This window comes from Xyrauchen texanus, chromosome 20 (genome assembly GCF_025860055.1).
Source record: "Xyrauchen texanus isolate HMW12.3.18 chromosome 20, RBS_HiC_50CHRs, whole genome shotgun sequence".
Lineage (NCBI taxonomy): Eukaryota > Metazoa > Chordata > Actinopteri > Cypriniformes > Catostomidae > Xyrauchen > Xyrauchen texanus.
This window is the reverse complement of record NC_068295.1, coordinates 38,191,401-38,208,245: the sequence shown is the minus strand read 5'-3', so window position 1 is coordinate 38,208,245 and position 16,845 is coordinate 38,191,401. Positions and strand designations below refer to the sequence as shown.

General features: G+C 38.0%; 1 protein-coding gene across 2 annotated transcripts in view; it reads left to right on the top strand.

Annotated features, from left to right (window-relative positions):
* Positions 1-16,845, top strand: part of pde10a (phosphodiesterase 10A) — a 158,097-nt gene that overhangs the window by 109,683 nt on the left and 31,569 nt on the right. For both annotated transcript variants that reach the window (XM_052151612.1, XM_052151613.1), the window contains exons 3-9: positions 5,047-5,075; positions 6,999-7,119; positions 8,060-8,109; positions 8,473-8,613; positions 9,727-9,882; positions 13,330-13,380; positions 14,235-14,293. In XM_052151612.1, the coding sequence (XP_052007572.1) occupies positions 5,047-5,075; positions 6,999-7,119; positions 8,060-8,109; positions 8,473-8,613; positions 9,727-9,882; positions 13,330-13,380; positions 14,235-14,293 (607 nt within the window). The remainder of the gene's footprint in view (positions 1-5,046; positions 5,076-6,998; positions 7,120-8,059; positions 8,110-8,472; positions 8,614-9,726; positions 9,883-13,329; positions 13,381-14,234; positions 14,294-16,845) is intronic.

Sequence of the window (16,845 nt, the reverse complement as noted above, 5' to 3'; positions counted from 1 at the left end):
CTTCTTTAAATGATGTGAGATGAGTTACATGCCGAAATGTAATACTTGGAATTAAGGTTTTATTCAAATCCCTCACCCTAAGCACAAGCAATAGTAATAGTGATGCTTGCCTTGTGTATTAGCTCTCTCGTTGTCTGCGGTTCGACTGTGACTAACGAGAACTCACAAGGCCCCAGTGACGTCAGCGGCCTCCACCTTATTCCCACCTCTCGTCCCCCGGCCCTGTTTGCTTTTCACACGCACACAGTCTTCTAGTAATTTATAAATCCCAAACCTTCCACTGCTCTGCCTCCCGAGAAAAGCTACATCTGGACTTATTCTGTGCACACACTCAAACACGTGTGCACTGTGTGATTCATGACCTACTCATTCGGTCGCTCTTTATCCCGGTGGCCTTGATGACCTTGGCCATACAGGAGAGCTGCGGATGACGTGCAGGTAAAACGTTCTGAAATGTGCCATAATTCAATAACGGAAGAGAAGACTGCTTGAATGTGCTGTTTGTGTCCAGCTCAGCCACAGACAGGGGACGTCTGGACAGAAGTCTAAACAAAATGTCTTGATTTTTTCTCCTATGTTTCCCCACATTAAGATTCATAAATGCATTTTCTTGTTCCATTGTTTTTATCAAATTTGCCAATTTGAGTTTGTTCTTAATTCAGTTGGAGATATTGTCACAACACTCCATTCTGAAAATTCTGTACCTCTTTCCACGGGGGGCAGCCTACCAATGGAAGCTGGGGTAGGTCTTAACATTGATTATTGTCATCGACAATTTCTTGACTGTGGCAAAATTTTTGTAAAATGATATTACTCATTACACACATATTGCTTCAGTTTTGAGGTCAAATGTCCACTGAGGAGCGCAAGGTTAAAGGAATATTCTGGGTTCAAAACAAGTAAAGCCCTAGGTACAGTGCATTCAGAAAGTGTTTCAGACATCTTCACTTTTTCACATTTTGTTATGTTGCAGCCTTATGTTAAAATGCTTTAAATTATTTTATTTTTTCACATCAATCTAAACTCCATATCCCATAATGACAAAGCAAAAAACTGATTTTTGATAACATTGCAAATTTATTAAAAAGAAAAAACTGAAATATCAAATTGACATAAGTATTCAGACCCTTTGCTATGACACTTGAAATGTAGCTCAGGTGCATCACATTTCTCTGGATCATCTTTGAGATGTTTCTACACTTTGATTGGAGTTCTCCTGTGCAGATTTAATTGATTGGACATGGTTTGGAAAGGCACATACCTGTCTATATAAGGTCTTACAGCTGAAATGCATATCAGAGCAAAAACCAAGCCATGAGTTCAAAGGAACTGCCTGCAGAGCTCAGAGACAGTATTGTGTCGAGGCACAGATCTCGGGAAGGCTACAAAAAAATGTTGGCTGCATTGAAGTTTCCCAAGAGCACAGTGGCCTCCATAATTCTTAATTGGAATAGGTTTGGAACAACTCTTCCAAGAGCTGATATCTCTGCTAGGATATCTCTTCCTAGCAGAGATATCCTTAATGAAAACCTGGTTCAGAGTGCTCAGGACCTCAGACTGGGCTGAAGGTTCACCTTCCAACTGGACACTGGCCCTAAGCACACAGCAAAGACAATGCAAGAGTTGCTTAGGAACTCTTGCATTGGCCCAGCCAGAGCCCGGACTTTAATTCAATCGAACATCTCTGGAGAGACCTGAAAATGGCTGTCCACCGACGGTCCCCATCCAACCAGACAGAGCTTTAGAGCAGGGGTGGGGAACCTTTTTACCATTTGAGTATTTACTAAATTATTTGCAGGCCATACAATTGCTTGCAATTTCTGATTGTGGGTTGAAATTCATTTACGCATTCCATTACATGCTTACACACCAAAAACACGAAAAAGCTTTGTCTATTTTATACAATATTATACAATATTTTGTGTTGTTATTTAAAATTATTTTAAACATTATTTGAAAGGAATTTTTATTTCAGGTTAGTTGAATCAAGGCCATTTTTTTGCTTTTCAAATTATTTCTCAAATGGCTTCGCGGGCCGGGTAAAATGGTCTCGCGGGCCTTATACGGCCCTGAGGCCTGACGTTCCCCACTCCTGCTTTAGAGGATCTGCAGAGAAGAATGGCAGATAATCCCCAAATCCAGGTGAGCAAAGCTTGTCGCATCATACGCAAATAGACTTGAGGCTTTAGTCGCTGCCAAATGTGCTTCAACTACTGAGTTAAGAGTCTGAATACTTATGTCAATGTGATTTTTAAGTTTTGTTTTTTTAATACATTTACAAAGTTATCAAAAATCTATTTTTTGCTTTTTGTATTATGGGGTATGGAGTGTAGATTGATGTGAAAAAAATAAATGCACTGTATACTTCCATTTTGACGTGAATGTTAAAGTCAGCCTGCCAAAGTACACTCCATATAAACTGTACACGCAGCCACACTACGACTGCTATGAGACACAGGACATTCTCTTCAGGAATTTAGACCCATAAAGATGTCTTTTATATTCCTTCAGACTTGAGTTATACAAATGCAGGTATCACCTGACCTCCTCACACGCGCTCTTAACTTGCTCATCCAGTGTTTTTACTTCATCTCCTAGTATTTACCAGCGATTGCATATTCTTAGTGCTGCTTCGTGACAGCAATGGCTCAAATGAGACTGTTGCCAACTTGTGGACCCACTAATTAGTGCAAATAATTCCAGGCACATGCGCATTCTGCACAGTCAAAGACACGTAGTTAGAAAATCTGGCTGCATGCATTCAGTGCTCGCACACTTCACTGATGACGAGATTTGTGTTACACGTCTGACTGAAGTATACTTTGGGCTTTAACAGCATTTGTGGCATAATGTTGATTGCCACAAAAATCTATTTTGACTTGTCCCTCCTTTTCTTTAAAACAAAAGAAGCAAAAAATCAATGTTACAGTGAGGCACTTACAATGAATGTGGATTTTTTTAAAGGCAGAAATGTGAAGCTTATACATTTTATAAAAGCACTTATTCATGATTTTAGTGTGATAAAATCACATATTAACCTTTTTTGTTTAAAGCTATAGCCTAAAGCTAAGTCCTCGTGGTGGCGGAGTACAAATCTCAGTTGCCTCTGCGTCTGAGACCGTCAATCCATACATCTTATCATGTGGCTTGTTGAGCGTGTTACCGCGGAGACGTAGTGCGTGTGGAGGCTTCGCACTATTATCCGCGGCATCCATGCACATCTCACCACGCACCCCACCGAGAGCGAGAACCACATTATAGTGACCACGAGGAGGTTACCCCAATGTGACTCTACCCACCCTAGCAACCATGCCAATTGGTTGCTTAGGAAGCCTGACTGGAGTCACTCAGCACACCCTGGATTCAAACTTACAACTCCAGTTGTGGTAGCTAGCGTCTTTACTTGCTGAGCTACCCAGACCCCCAGTTTTTGCTTTTTTTAAAGAAAAGGAGGGGCACATCAAAACAAATTTTTGTGGTTATCAAAATTATGCTACAGATGTTGTTGATTGATCTTACCTTGTTTTGAACCCGGAATATTCCTTTATTGTTCTCCCAAAAAGATAAAACCTACCTCTGTAACCTAAACCTTTAACCAAAACTAACCAAAAGTGTCATAAAAAGCAAATGTGAGATGTTTTTTATTTTATATTTTGAAAAGAACATAACCGACGGCCCTTCCCTAAATGCGACATCTAAAACTAACCGATAGTTTCATAAAAGCAAATGCGAGATGAAAAATGCAATAACTGAGGCAGTCACATAATTCAATGGCGCTTCTGTGACACTTTGGGCACACATGTAAACTCACCTGCTTTGTTGGTCTTGAACCCCAGTCTTCTGGATGTAATAAAGAATGTAGTTATGTTCAATTTTGATTTCAATTTTGGTCTGTGTGTAATCTTTGTATGCCATTAGCAGCAACAAACGGTGTTGCAAAAATAACTACATACTGTAGGTAAAGTTTGTCTTGACAAAGCCTGGTCTGAAAGTTGAAAATGTTTTATAAGCTTGAGGTTTAAAGGTTTAACTACGACAAACAGACAGACTGTCAGATAGACAGACAAACAAACAGACAGATACAAATAAATTCCATTTAAATTTTTCTAGCCAACATAATGTCTGGTTTCCCAAACACTCTCCCCATTTTTCATTGAAGAAACAGATCTCACAGCAGTACAGCTCACGGCTTTAGTTAAGTCAATGTTGCTGTGTTGAAATGCACAAACTAACAGCAATGCCAAAAGTTCCACGTGTTTGCTCTTTCGGGTAAAACAAGAAGGTAACATTGCAACGTTGTAAAGTATCAGCACAATGGGCCACATGCTTTGTACAACAATTTGACTAATGTCACATTATCCACTTAAAACATACGCCAATGCACGTGCTAACAGGCTTCTTGTATGAATTGGGTGACACTTCTGTTTTCAAGAAAAAAGTGGATATTACGTTGCAATAATGCTTGTCAACCGTAAACAGCCTAACCAGCTATATTACTTCCCACAGATTAAGTGAGTAGTATTCAGCTGGTTATGAGATTCCAACATGGCCGCCCCCATGTGCGGACCCTCACCATGTAGAATAAAACAGCTTTTTTAAGGTTATTGATATGACTGGAGTCTTCATTTAAATGTGAGTGCTCGTGATTTCCCACATATATTGCAAACTCACAATTCTTGTCTTTAGGAGTTACACTTTTTAAATGAGGAGAAAATGACTGAGTGCACCTTTAAATGTTTCCAAAGACTTTTGTCTGACGTCAGTTACAATGTACACATTGAGTAAAAATGTTGCGTGTTTGTTTGTGCTGTGGTGTATTGGTAAATACAGTGCTTGTTACACATGCAGGTGATGCAGGTTCGAGTCTGGCCTGTGCCACCATGTCCACATTATACATCCCATAATTTCCTGTCTTCTTTTTACAGTGCCATCTAATTAAAGGCATATAGATATAGCACATTAACTTTACTATTTTGTATAGCCTAAATGTTAAATACATGTTCTGTTGCATTTGATTTGATGTGTATTTCTTTTGTAATTCAACAGATGATTCCACAGCTAAAGAAGTCAGCAGGGTAAGTGAGGCATCACTTTTGTGTATATATGTATATGCATGCACATTAAAGGAGTCTATTTTATGTCAGAAATTTGTGGATGTTTAAAATGAGTCGTGCCCTGCAAGTAACTATGTTTTCAAAGCACATCAAAATCTTTAATCTCTATTTATTAAGGAGAATCAAGTTTTCCATGATAACCTTCCCTTCCCTTTAAATGATAAAACATTATTAAAAATGACCCTTTTTATTAAGGTGTTTGACAAAAGTGTGAGCATTCATGCCTAAAGGCAGAGCGTCCCAAGTGAGGACAGCTATCAGGGGACGAGCGCTTACAGAACACTTCATTGAAAACTTTGTTAATAATCTCTCTGCAACAGACATACTGCTGCAAAGTGCGATAGTGTCATGGACCCGTGACAGATTTATATGAGCAGAGGCAATGTCTTGTTAATGAGATCTTTGGCACTTTAATGGCCTGATACCACAACACAAAGCAAAACCATTTGAGAGCCATTGATTTAAGGGGCAAGGATGAAGAAGTTAAACAGGACCAGCGGAGAGGAACGGGAACTGTAGAAGATGACAGTTACAGAGTGCAGGGACAGGTTCAAGAGGACAGGGAGGTTGGACTGAGGAAACAAGTTTTGGGGGGAGGACAGCAGGGATGTCGCCAGCTCTCAGTGCGTCACGTGTTTGTCTATATAAACAGGAAGTTCGGGGAGCTGTTCCCAATGGGGAGCACCTCACACACCCCTCATTCACCGGACCAATCTGAACTCTCACTAACTGAACTCTGAACTCTCTAACAGAAATAGACCATGCCGCCTGGGCCTACACTTCTTTCTGCCTGATTTAGAGATGATCTCCTTAATTATCCTGTCCATCTTTTCAATACAATGACAGTTGATTGTGAGCCACTTATAAGCATTTAAAAGACCCAAAAGTGTTCACTCGAGAACTTGCATTGTTTAGCACTAAACACAAACTCTTCTAAAAACTTTCCTAACTCAAATGACTTCCTTTTTTCTAAGGAACACAAAAGGAAGTGTTTTGATTAATTTTCTCACAACTCTTTTCCATACTATGAAAGCATATCATCGCTGTCTGATGAAAAACAGGTATCTGCAATAAACTCATTTTTGAAGAGCATTGACATTTTTTTTTAATCATAAACAGTCTTACAAGATACTTGTTAAATAGACAGCCTTTTCATTGGTCAATGCACAATTCAAACTGTATGGAAGAGGTCATTCAGCGCATTCAGTCTATGGTAAAAAGTCAAAATTGCTTTGCAAAAATGTTTTTCATCGGACAGCGACGATATAGTGACCAGACATACAGTGAGTCAGTGTCAAAACTGAGGAAAAGCAGCATAAAAGTAGTCTATATGACTTGTGTACTATGTCAGAGTCTTTTGAAACCATATGATAGCTGTATGTCAGAAACAGGCTGAAATTTAAGTCATAATTCACTGGTAATCTTCCCTTCTGCTGTGGCTGTTAAATATAATTCATGCATTATTCATTCTGCATATTCAAACTTGCCACATCAACGCGCATCCCGCCAGGTTTGACGTCAATGACTCGGATGTGTCATAACTGATTGCATATGTTATTGAGAGCTGAAAGCGTTCTCTAATTATTTGAAGGTGAAGTGCGTCATTTCTGTAGCACTGTAGCGGAACCAAATTTTGAATTTACTTTAATTAAGACATAATAAAAATATTAGCCCAATTTCATCATGAATCATATCATAGTCATCATTTTTGCAGTTCTGTGTGGTGCAGCTAATGGCACCGAAATTACACACTTATTATTTAATAAGCAAACTGCTGAATTCTGCAGGTACAGACATGTGCAAACTGTGCTTGTGTGACTATAGTGTACAAATTATACAGTACACAGTGTGTATGTTTATGTGTTTCTCTGTTGTGTCCAGCAGTATCAGGATACAAATATGCAGAGCGTGGTATATGAGCTGAACAGCTATCTGGAGCAGCGGCTGGACACTGGAGGAGACAACAAACTGTTGCTCTATGAGTTGTGCAACATCATCAAAACAGGTATGCAAAACAGCATTCTATATACATGCACATTTGTGAATGAGTTCCGTTAGTAATGATTCTTGTTATTAACATTTACAAACATTTTACATTACAGATTATTAGTTAATGTGCATTAAAGGAATATTCCAAAATTCTAGAGACTGTTGTGTGTGAAAATCCCAAGAGATCAGCGGTTACAGAAATACTCAAACCAGCCCATCTGGCACCAACAATCATCCATGCGATTATTTAATCAGCCAACCGTGTGGCAGCAGTGCAGTGCATAAAATCAAGCAGATACAGGTCAGGAGCTACAGTTAATATTTACATCAACCATCAGAATGGGGAAAAAATTTGATCTCAGTGATCTGGAGCATGGCATGATTGTTGGTGTCAGATGGGCTGGTTTGAGTATTTCTGTAACTGTTGATCTCCTGGGATTTTCACACACAACAAAACACTACAGTTTTCTAACCATAAAAAAAACACAGCATGTCATCCATTTATGTAAAATAACTCAATTGAATCAATTTATTGAAATCAATTTGTAATCTATGCAATTATGGCTGTCCATTATAAAATCAACATCAAATGAAATAGCAGCTGCACAAGATATCATAGCACAATAAACTCTCTGCTAGTGTACATTATTGTCTCTTTCTGTGGGATTTTTGCTTCGAGCGCAGGATTTTACATTTTAAATCATTTTTATTATTTTGGTTCTTTGTGATACTTGGATCGTCTTTAAAACCAAGTAAACACATTAGCCATGTGTATTAGCAATTAGCTATTAATTTTCCTCCTTGAAATGCCATAAATGTATGCGATCTCCACGGGTCCCTTTTTGTCCACTTGCGTAAATGGATGTTCTGGGAATGTTCATGTACATATCAAACACATTATACATCAGTCCATGACACTTTAGGGGATTTATATAGGGTTTTTGTTTTTTTCACAGCCACAAAAGCTGATGGATTTGCACTTTACTTCCTTGGAGAATGCAACAATGTAAGTACATTGTGTGTTGATTGAGTGAATACAACTTGAAAAGTTTCTTTCAGAAATGTTCTGTGGTCCACATACCAGTCAAACGTTTCGACTCACCCATGTGTTAGAATGACAATAAACTCGTCAAAACTATGAAATAACACAAATGGAAGTATGGGAATTATGTACTTGTTTATGTAAAATAAAGTGCAACCCTTATTTTTTCACTTTATAAACTGTCATTGATTGTGGGTACACACAGTCAGAAATGGAAGCTAAAATGAATTATTTTGCATCTTAAAATATTTTACATTTAAAGTAACCAGTCAGGATGTTTTTTTGAGCTCATGCTGTTTGGTTGATGTTTTTGTCTCTCTGCGGCAGAGTTTATGTTTGTTCACTCCAACGGGGGCAAAAGAGGGGCTTCCTGGGCTCATCCCTTCTGGTCCCATCACTTTTGGGACCACCATCGCCGCTCATGTTGCAAAGACACGCAAGACACTACTTGTAGAGGACATCATGGGGGTGAAGTTTTAAATAGATACAAAATAGATATTTGGCAGATATTTGGTCATTTTGAGTTTAAGGCATTTGCTTAAAACTGTCCCTGATTGGCTGAGTAATTTTACAAAATCCTAACAACTTTGTCTATGGATAGTACACATTTTCTGATTTGTATATATTTTTTTTCTGAATTGTTTAACCCTTTAAACTCAGATTTGCCCACCAGGTTGAAAAAAATAATCTTGACCAACACAAATTAGCTATTGTTTGAAAACTTTAAAGCTATATTTTACAATGCATGCAGGCATTATTGACCAAAACTAAACAAGTGCTTTTGAATTTGCAGACAAATCAGAAGTGTTCTGTTTTGATCATTTATCATTTAAAAAAAAAAATATGTAATCAGTAAAAACATCAAACTGATCAAATAGCCATGTGTCACATGTTGTTGAAAAGTGCGAGATATAGCGAGTAATAGCGAAGTATGTATCTTTGACAATTATGTTGTTGCTTATATGCTGTGTTTACACTTATAACTTTACAAAAAATAAACAGAACATAAAATATCACATACCATTAGTTAGAGGTTATTATATTTCAACGATCCCACACACAGGGTAATCAGATACAGAGATCATTAGATAATCCACATGAAGCACAATGTTACACATCCCCACCAGAAGATGGCACAAGTAAATGACACAGACTCAAATGGCACTTATTCTGTGAAATCTACTAAAATCATGTCTGCATGCTATGAATACCTTTAATCATTGTTGTGTTTGCATGTGTAATTCGTTTTTATGTTCAATTATTATGTTCTGTGTGTTTGGAGAGGCTTTTGGGCACATTGAGATGTTTTTGGACACTATGATACATTATTTTGTGATGCAATAACTTACAAAATAATGTATCACTAACACAAAATACTTTTTCTCAGATACATTTGACATGATTGGGAACAAAGCAAAAACAGTTTTTCGAGCCACTTTATTATGAAGAGCAACATGAGTTCATAGTTAAGGATAATAATGACTATTTGAAGAAAATTAGCAACAAAAAAAACAATCTTCCCCTGTCTAAAATCTTCTCTGGACTGTACTGTTATTGATGTGTGTTGTCGGTTTCCTGTAGGATGAGCGGTTCCCTCACGGCACAGGGCAGGACTCAGGGATTCGTGTTCACTCTGTTTTGTGTCTACCCATCCTCACCGCCATCGGAGACCTCATTGCCATCCTGGAGCTTCACCGGCATTGCGGCCGAAAGCCCTTCAACCTCAGCCATCAGGAGGTATTTGGGGAGGGCATTTAAGGGAAAATGTGGTGGTATTTGATCTACTCATAGCCTTGCTCTCAATCCTATTAGCCAAGCTGCTGCACTTTGTCTTCAGACTTTTAAAGGAATATTCTGGGTTATTTTAATATAAGTGACAATGCCACAGAAGAGGCGAACACACAGAGAAATGTTACTCATATAAACAATGACAAACGCTTTTACAGTAATACACAAACTGCATAATGCAAGTAGGTTTGAACCTTTAATCAACTTAAAAATGAAATCATGATATGGCTTTGTGTAATAATTAAAAATCAATATTATAGTACAAATAGCACTGTGAATCGATCATTTTTTTAAAAACTAATTAATCGCACAGTTTTCTGTAATTAATCATGATCACATTCTCTCGCTCACCTCTCCGGCAGTCTGGACACCCTTTTTATCCCCCATCCGCTCTCACTGAAACACAGAACGGCTGTTAAAGATAATTTCCCACAGGTGTCAATCCTTACCGTTCTTCCTCTCCCGGCCTCGCTTGCCATAGACGTTGCTTGGCCATGCCCACATCACCACAGCAAGATAAACTTTAGTGTATACTAAGTGTACACTATTAGACTCTATATACAGTATTCTGATATAAAACAAAGTAAATACTAAAGTTAAAATTTTCTCTGACGTTCTTGGCTGCCATTCATCTCTACAAGTATGCCTGGCTGCTGATGCCTGAATGGCCAGGTCCTTCCTCTCATGCTCAGTTTCTCTCACGCAGTTTAGTTTTTGAGACTGGTTCAAATGACAGTAATCGAGTGTTTTCGGTTGATACAAAGAGATATGGCAGCTTACCCGTATCTCTCCCACACCTGGCTCACCACCTGCGGGCTAAGTGTCCATTCTCCAGTAAATCCGCCCTCGTGTTTATTATGCCAGGGGAATGCGTCATGTCTAATGAATAAGCATGCACTGCTCCACAAAATCAGTTTATGTGCTAGAATGTGCTGTCGAGTCAAGCGTGTATCTCTTGGTTATGTACACTGATGAGCCAATCATTATGACCACCTGCCTTATATGCTGTTGCTCCTCCACGTGCTGCCAAAGCAGCCTCGCCGAGGCATGGACTCTACAAGACCCCTGAAGTTGTCCCGTGTTATCTGGCACCAAGACATTAGCAGCAGACCCTTCAAGTCCTGTAAGTTGCAAGGTGGAGCCGCTATGGATCGGACTTGTTGGTCCAGCACATCCCACAGATGCTCAGTCGGATTGAGATCTGGGGTATTTGGAGGCCAGAGCAACACCTTGAACTCTTCATGTTCCTCAAACCATTCTCAAACAATGTGTGCAGTGTGGCAGGTGCATTATCCTGCTGAAAAAGGCCACTGCCATCATGGATGCCCTCTGGTATGCCCATGATAAATACCGATGTATGCAAATAAGCAGCCCCATACGCAACAGCGTGTAATGCACTGTGTGTTATGACACATTCTTCCCGTAACCATCATTACAATTTTCTGTGCCACAGTAGACCTTCTGTCGGTTCGGACCAGACGGGATAGCCTTTATTGCCCTTGTGCATCGATGAGCCTTAGGCACCCAACACCCTGTCGCCCGTTTGTGGTTTGTCCCTCCTCGGACCACTGTCGGATGGTACTCACCACTGCTGACCGAGAGCACCCTCAAGCCTTGCCGTCTGGCCATAACAATTTGGCTCTTGTCAAAGTCGCTCAGTTCTTTACTCATGCACATTTCTCCTGCATTCAACACGTTGACTACGAGAACTGATTGTTTGCTTACCATCCAATCTACCCAGACCTTGATATGTGGCCTTGTTAGGAGATGATCAATGTTAGTCGCTTCACCTGTGAGTGATCATAATATTTTGGCTCATCAGTGTAGATATGGCAATTTTAGCCAAAGGAAGTGGATTCTGTATTAATTGCATTGATTTTTTTTAAGCATAAAACAGACAAATATTAATCACAGAAATTAACACGTTAAATATCCCAGCCCTAATTACAATGTATTAATAATAAAGTGGACTGGGTTGGAAAAAAAAAACAGTGCGATTGAAAAGTGGACTGACACCCTATTACAACAGGACCAAAAGGAGATTTCACTTTCAAGGACAGGTACAGTTGGAATAAAAAATGAGCCAATTACTTTCGCTCATTATCAGCAAGGGGGTACACATAACTATCCATTAGACACATTTTACTTGAGCTGAGTTCCCCATACTACATCCACAGGAAATATGTCGGTAATACAACTAGTTGCTCTTCCTAGAAAAGTAGTTTAGTACTTTATAGTTAAACACAATAAACATTTGTAGGACTGAAAAAGTTTCCTTCAACTTTGAACACTTTAAACACTGTGGACCTCAAAAAAAACAGTCAATTAGTTTTCACATATACAATATAATTTCTTTTTTTTAATTAGTCTACTTATTATGTCCAACAGTGTATGTATACATTCATCATAGAAGATTTATGTCATTTTTCAATTTTTTTTTTTCAAAAGTTATAAATATTCTCATCACAGTGTGATTTCCAGCACATCTAAAATGTTGTATTGTGTTTAATAGAATTCTGTGCGGGAAATTAAACTGATGGAAATAGCATTTTTTACGTTTTAAAAATTAAAAGGCTGACTTATTTGTCTTTCTAAGGATAATTTCATAGCTAACATTTTATGTATCCTAGATGAACACAATTAAATAATATTTACACACTTTTTGCATAATTTAGAAAAATTCAAGCTTCATTGGAAATGATACATATTAAAAATATTCTGCTCACAGGGGATATTGATCTCAAATATGTTTTTGTTTTTAGACTTCATTTTTCTCATAATTTATCTAAAGCATGCTCTTCGCAGACACTTTTATCATCTTGGTATATGGTTTGTTTGTTTATTTAACTTTTTGTTTATATTAATATAGTTTTAATGATTAATATGTTTAAAATGTGATTCCGCACACCCGGCCCCTAATCAGGCTAATCAAGCCTCAGAGAGGAATAAAGGCCGACTGGAAGCTCCAGTGCGACAGAGAAAGAGATTTACAGACAGCTGTCCGACACATTTGTGTGTTTGTCTTTTTGTTTCAGTTTTATATTAAAATATTATTTATAGTGTCAAGCCAGTTCTCACCTCCTCCTTTCCATTAACCCATTTACAAACATGTAATAATTTGTATTTTCAAAGTTAAAACATGTTTGACAAACTGTGTCACAAGTTTTTGTCTGTGGTGATCAACAGCAAGTCACACAAGCAAGTTGAAAATGACCCAGAATATTATTTTAAGTATGCAAAGTAACTTTGATAAGCTCCTGTGAATCTTTGCAAAGGAGTTGTAATTCAGTAGGACATTAGGCTAAGAAGATATTCTACCATGACAGTCCAGGCACACGTATCTATGAAGTCTGGCTTGTTCAAAGAGTCTTCAGCTATGTGTACCCTGTTTTTCAGGTTGCAACAGCAAATTTGGCCTGGGCATCTGTAGCCATACACCAGGTTCAGGTGAGTACATTTGAGAAAAACAATCCATTATGAAACCTTGGTTGTTTTTGCAGCTTGACAGTTCAGGTTTGTCTTGCATAAGCTGGCTGAATTGGTTCTGCACATATGTTTTAATTTCTGTAATCAACTGTGTACTTAGAACCAGACCCAATGTAAGCAACCAGACCATGCATTACGCACACCTGCGTCTCAGGAGGTGCAATTAATGACTGTGCAGTCTTGTTTGTACGTTAACAGTTGCCAGCCGCGAGTGACACCACTATGGGTTTTGATGTCCCTGTGCATCACTAAGCTCTTCGGGAAAAACTCCCTTCTGGGGACTTTCAGGATATGAGCATGCTGTAGTAAGCGAGAATGGCCAAAAGAAATAAATTTTTTTTTTAAATAAAGGCCTTGATAGATCACCCCAAAACGGCAATATTTCATCTATCCATTATCATGACACTCAAAAAAAAAAATTTTTTATGCCTGTAACACAAAAGACGTATTTTTGGAAAATGACTTGCTTGATCTTTTGCATATAATGAAATGAAGATAGGGACTGCAACTCTCAAGCTTCAAAAAGTACATAAAACATCACAAAGGTCTTCTGAAGCCATATAATATGGCTTTGTTTGACAATCAGACTCAAATATAAGTTGTTAATAACTTAAAAATCACTTATCTCAATACTATCAGCTTTTTATAGATCTAAAATACATCTAATGGATCTGAAAATATTTAAATTAGTACTGTGTGCAACGTACTTTAAGAAAGTAACTTTGTAGATCAAAAGACAGTGACAGACATATAAATTCTGACACTGATTTTCGGTGATTACCATCTTAAAATTCCTGTTCATCTTTTGTTCTCAGGTCTGCAGAGGTCTTGCCAAACAGACAGAACTCAATGACTTTCTTCTAGATGTGTCAAAGTAAGCCAGTTTATGCCTTCAGTTGAAGTGTATAGGGTGAATGAGGGCAAAACCTGTCAAGAACATTTCCGGGTAATATTTCACCCTAAAATCGAAATAAAATGAAAAATAAGAATATTTTGAATATTCTAAAAGAATAAGATATGTGGATAAAGAACATTAAGCTTATTTTAGGACCATTAAGATTTTTTACATAGTGACATTATTTTCTCGACATTTCAGCACATTACTGCAATGTGAAAAAAATCTAATTTAAACTTTTAAGATCTGAAGATTTCCTGTTTCAGTGGCATATGCAAAATTAAAGGCTTATAAAAAAAAAAAAAAAAGTATAATCAAGTGTTTGGTATCATTGTAAAGAAAACTTAAAATTGTTTAATTATATAGATTGTAATATATATTTTTTTAAACTTTTTTTCTCATTGCCATATATCTCTGGGTGCAATCTGCATTTGTTTTGTTTCCAATCATGTCAACTGTATCTGAGAAAAATGTTGTGTTGATATGACACAGCAATCAAAAGTTATTGCATTACAAAAATTATTTATCCTAATGTCCAAAAGCATTCAATGTGTCCAAAAGCCTCTCCTAGCAAATTAAACATAATAATTGTACATAAGATCAAATAACACATGCAAACACAATAATGGCTGAAGTTTTGCATAGATTGCAGACATGATTTAAGTAGAGATTTCACAGAATGAGTTCCATTCTGTGCCATTTGAGTCATCAAGTCTGTGTCATGTACTTGGCGCCATCTCCTGGTGGTCAAATGTAACAGTACCCAATCATATGTCTCTCTGCCCAAATATGGATGACTTTGCACCGATCTGAACCCAATCCGATTGATTTAATGTTCCATTACTGTACATCATTTCTGAGGACATCGTCTAATCCAGGAAAGCTATAGTGCTTTCAGACAGATTGTCAGATAGCAAGATGTTGTGTGCACTGTGCACATTGTTTAGTGTGGATTATCTAATGATCTATGCATCCAATTACCTTGTGTATGTGCTCGTTTAAAAGATAATAGCCTCTTCTAAGTAATAGTATGTGATATTTTATTTATGTTTCTTTTCGTGAAGTTATAAGTGAAAACGCGGCATATGAGTAACACCTGTTCACATGAAAAATAATGTCAAAGACATATACTTCGATATTATTACATACTATATTTTTTTCTGGTTGTATTCTTCTCTTTGAGAGCTTATGACACATGGCTATTTGATGAGATTTTACTGTTCCCCATCTGTCGCTCTCTTTGACATTGAGTCGAAGAAGCGACACTAGGGGTCTCTCTTGAGAGCCTTTTGTATCTCTGATCTATGAGAAAAGGCCAATGAGAAATTGGTAGACATAATTTGCATGTCCCGCCCCCGGACATACGGGTATAAAGGGAGGGAAATGCATCTGTTTCATTCCGAAATTTTCTTCGGAGCCAACTGGTTGTGTGTGCAGCGAGCTACGCTGCCCTACAAAGGCAAAACGCCGTAACATCATGTTTGGTCAAAAATGAGTTAATGTCATTTTTGGGGTATTCAAGACCTCCTTTATCATGTGAATAAATATTGTGAGTCAATTTGATTGTTTTAACGAGAAATTAAAGGGCTATGACAACTGTAAGATCCAAAACCATACGAGAAACAACAGCAGAACGCCGTAACAGTTGTTACGGCTCTTAGCCTTTGTTCCGGCACGCTGAAGTTGAGTTAAGGTGTTCTGACTATGTTTCGCCTGGCATCAAGAGAGATGTTACGGTGCCGCTGTGATGTTACTGTACTCTGGCTTTGTCATACTGTCAAAGATTACCGCTCTTTTATTGTCACCAAACCGCATAACATACACACGACACATCTTTGAAATAAAGTGTAGACTGCCGACTGCTTGTTTGTATTATTACTCTGTGATAGCGATGTGATAGGGCGATGGTTCAGATCTGTCAATGTTAGTGACAGCCCGGAGCTAGCTAAATTTAATCGGTGTCACGTAAATTAGCGCTAACGTTGACGCTGACACTCGCCTCACATCAGATGCTGAAAACCAAATATTAAATACAGAGGCATCCTACCTTTCCATGCAATCCGATATAATCCATAGAAGATATAATCCATAGCAATGCACGTCACAACAATCCATACGTGTTTGAGCCATATTTCCTTCTTGCAGGTGTTCACGTCAGATTTTACAGCTGGTTATCGCTAACGTCCGTACAAAGTAGGCTAACCTAAATAGTAAAAGTAATTCCAACTTTTTTTCGGTATACTGTCTATATTATCTCAGAATTAAAAAGTAGTAATCCAAGTCGAGTTCGTTGACTGAGCATCTTGAGCAGTTTGGTGGCCCTTAACCCTTAACCCTTTTACTACCCCTCCCCCTTTTTTCGCATAGACATGAAAATCACTATCCAACTTAAATGGTTGTATTTCAAGAATGCTTTGTCATATATACCTATGGACAAGTTGTGTTCCAAATTTTAGGTTGATATCTCAAAAAATGAGCTTTCAGTAAGATTTTATTTGGGCGCAGTAAAAAACTTGGAATGAGCAGTCTCT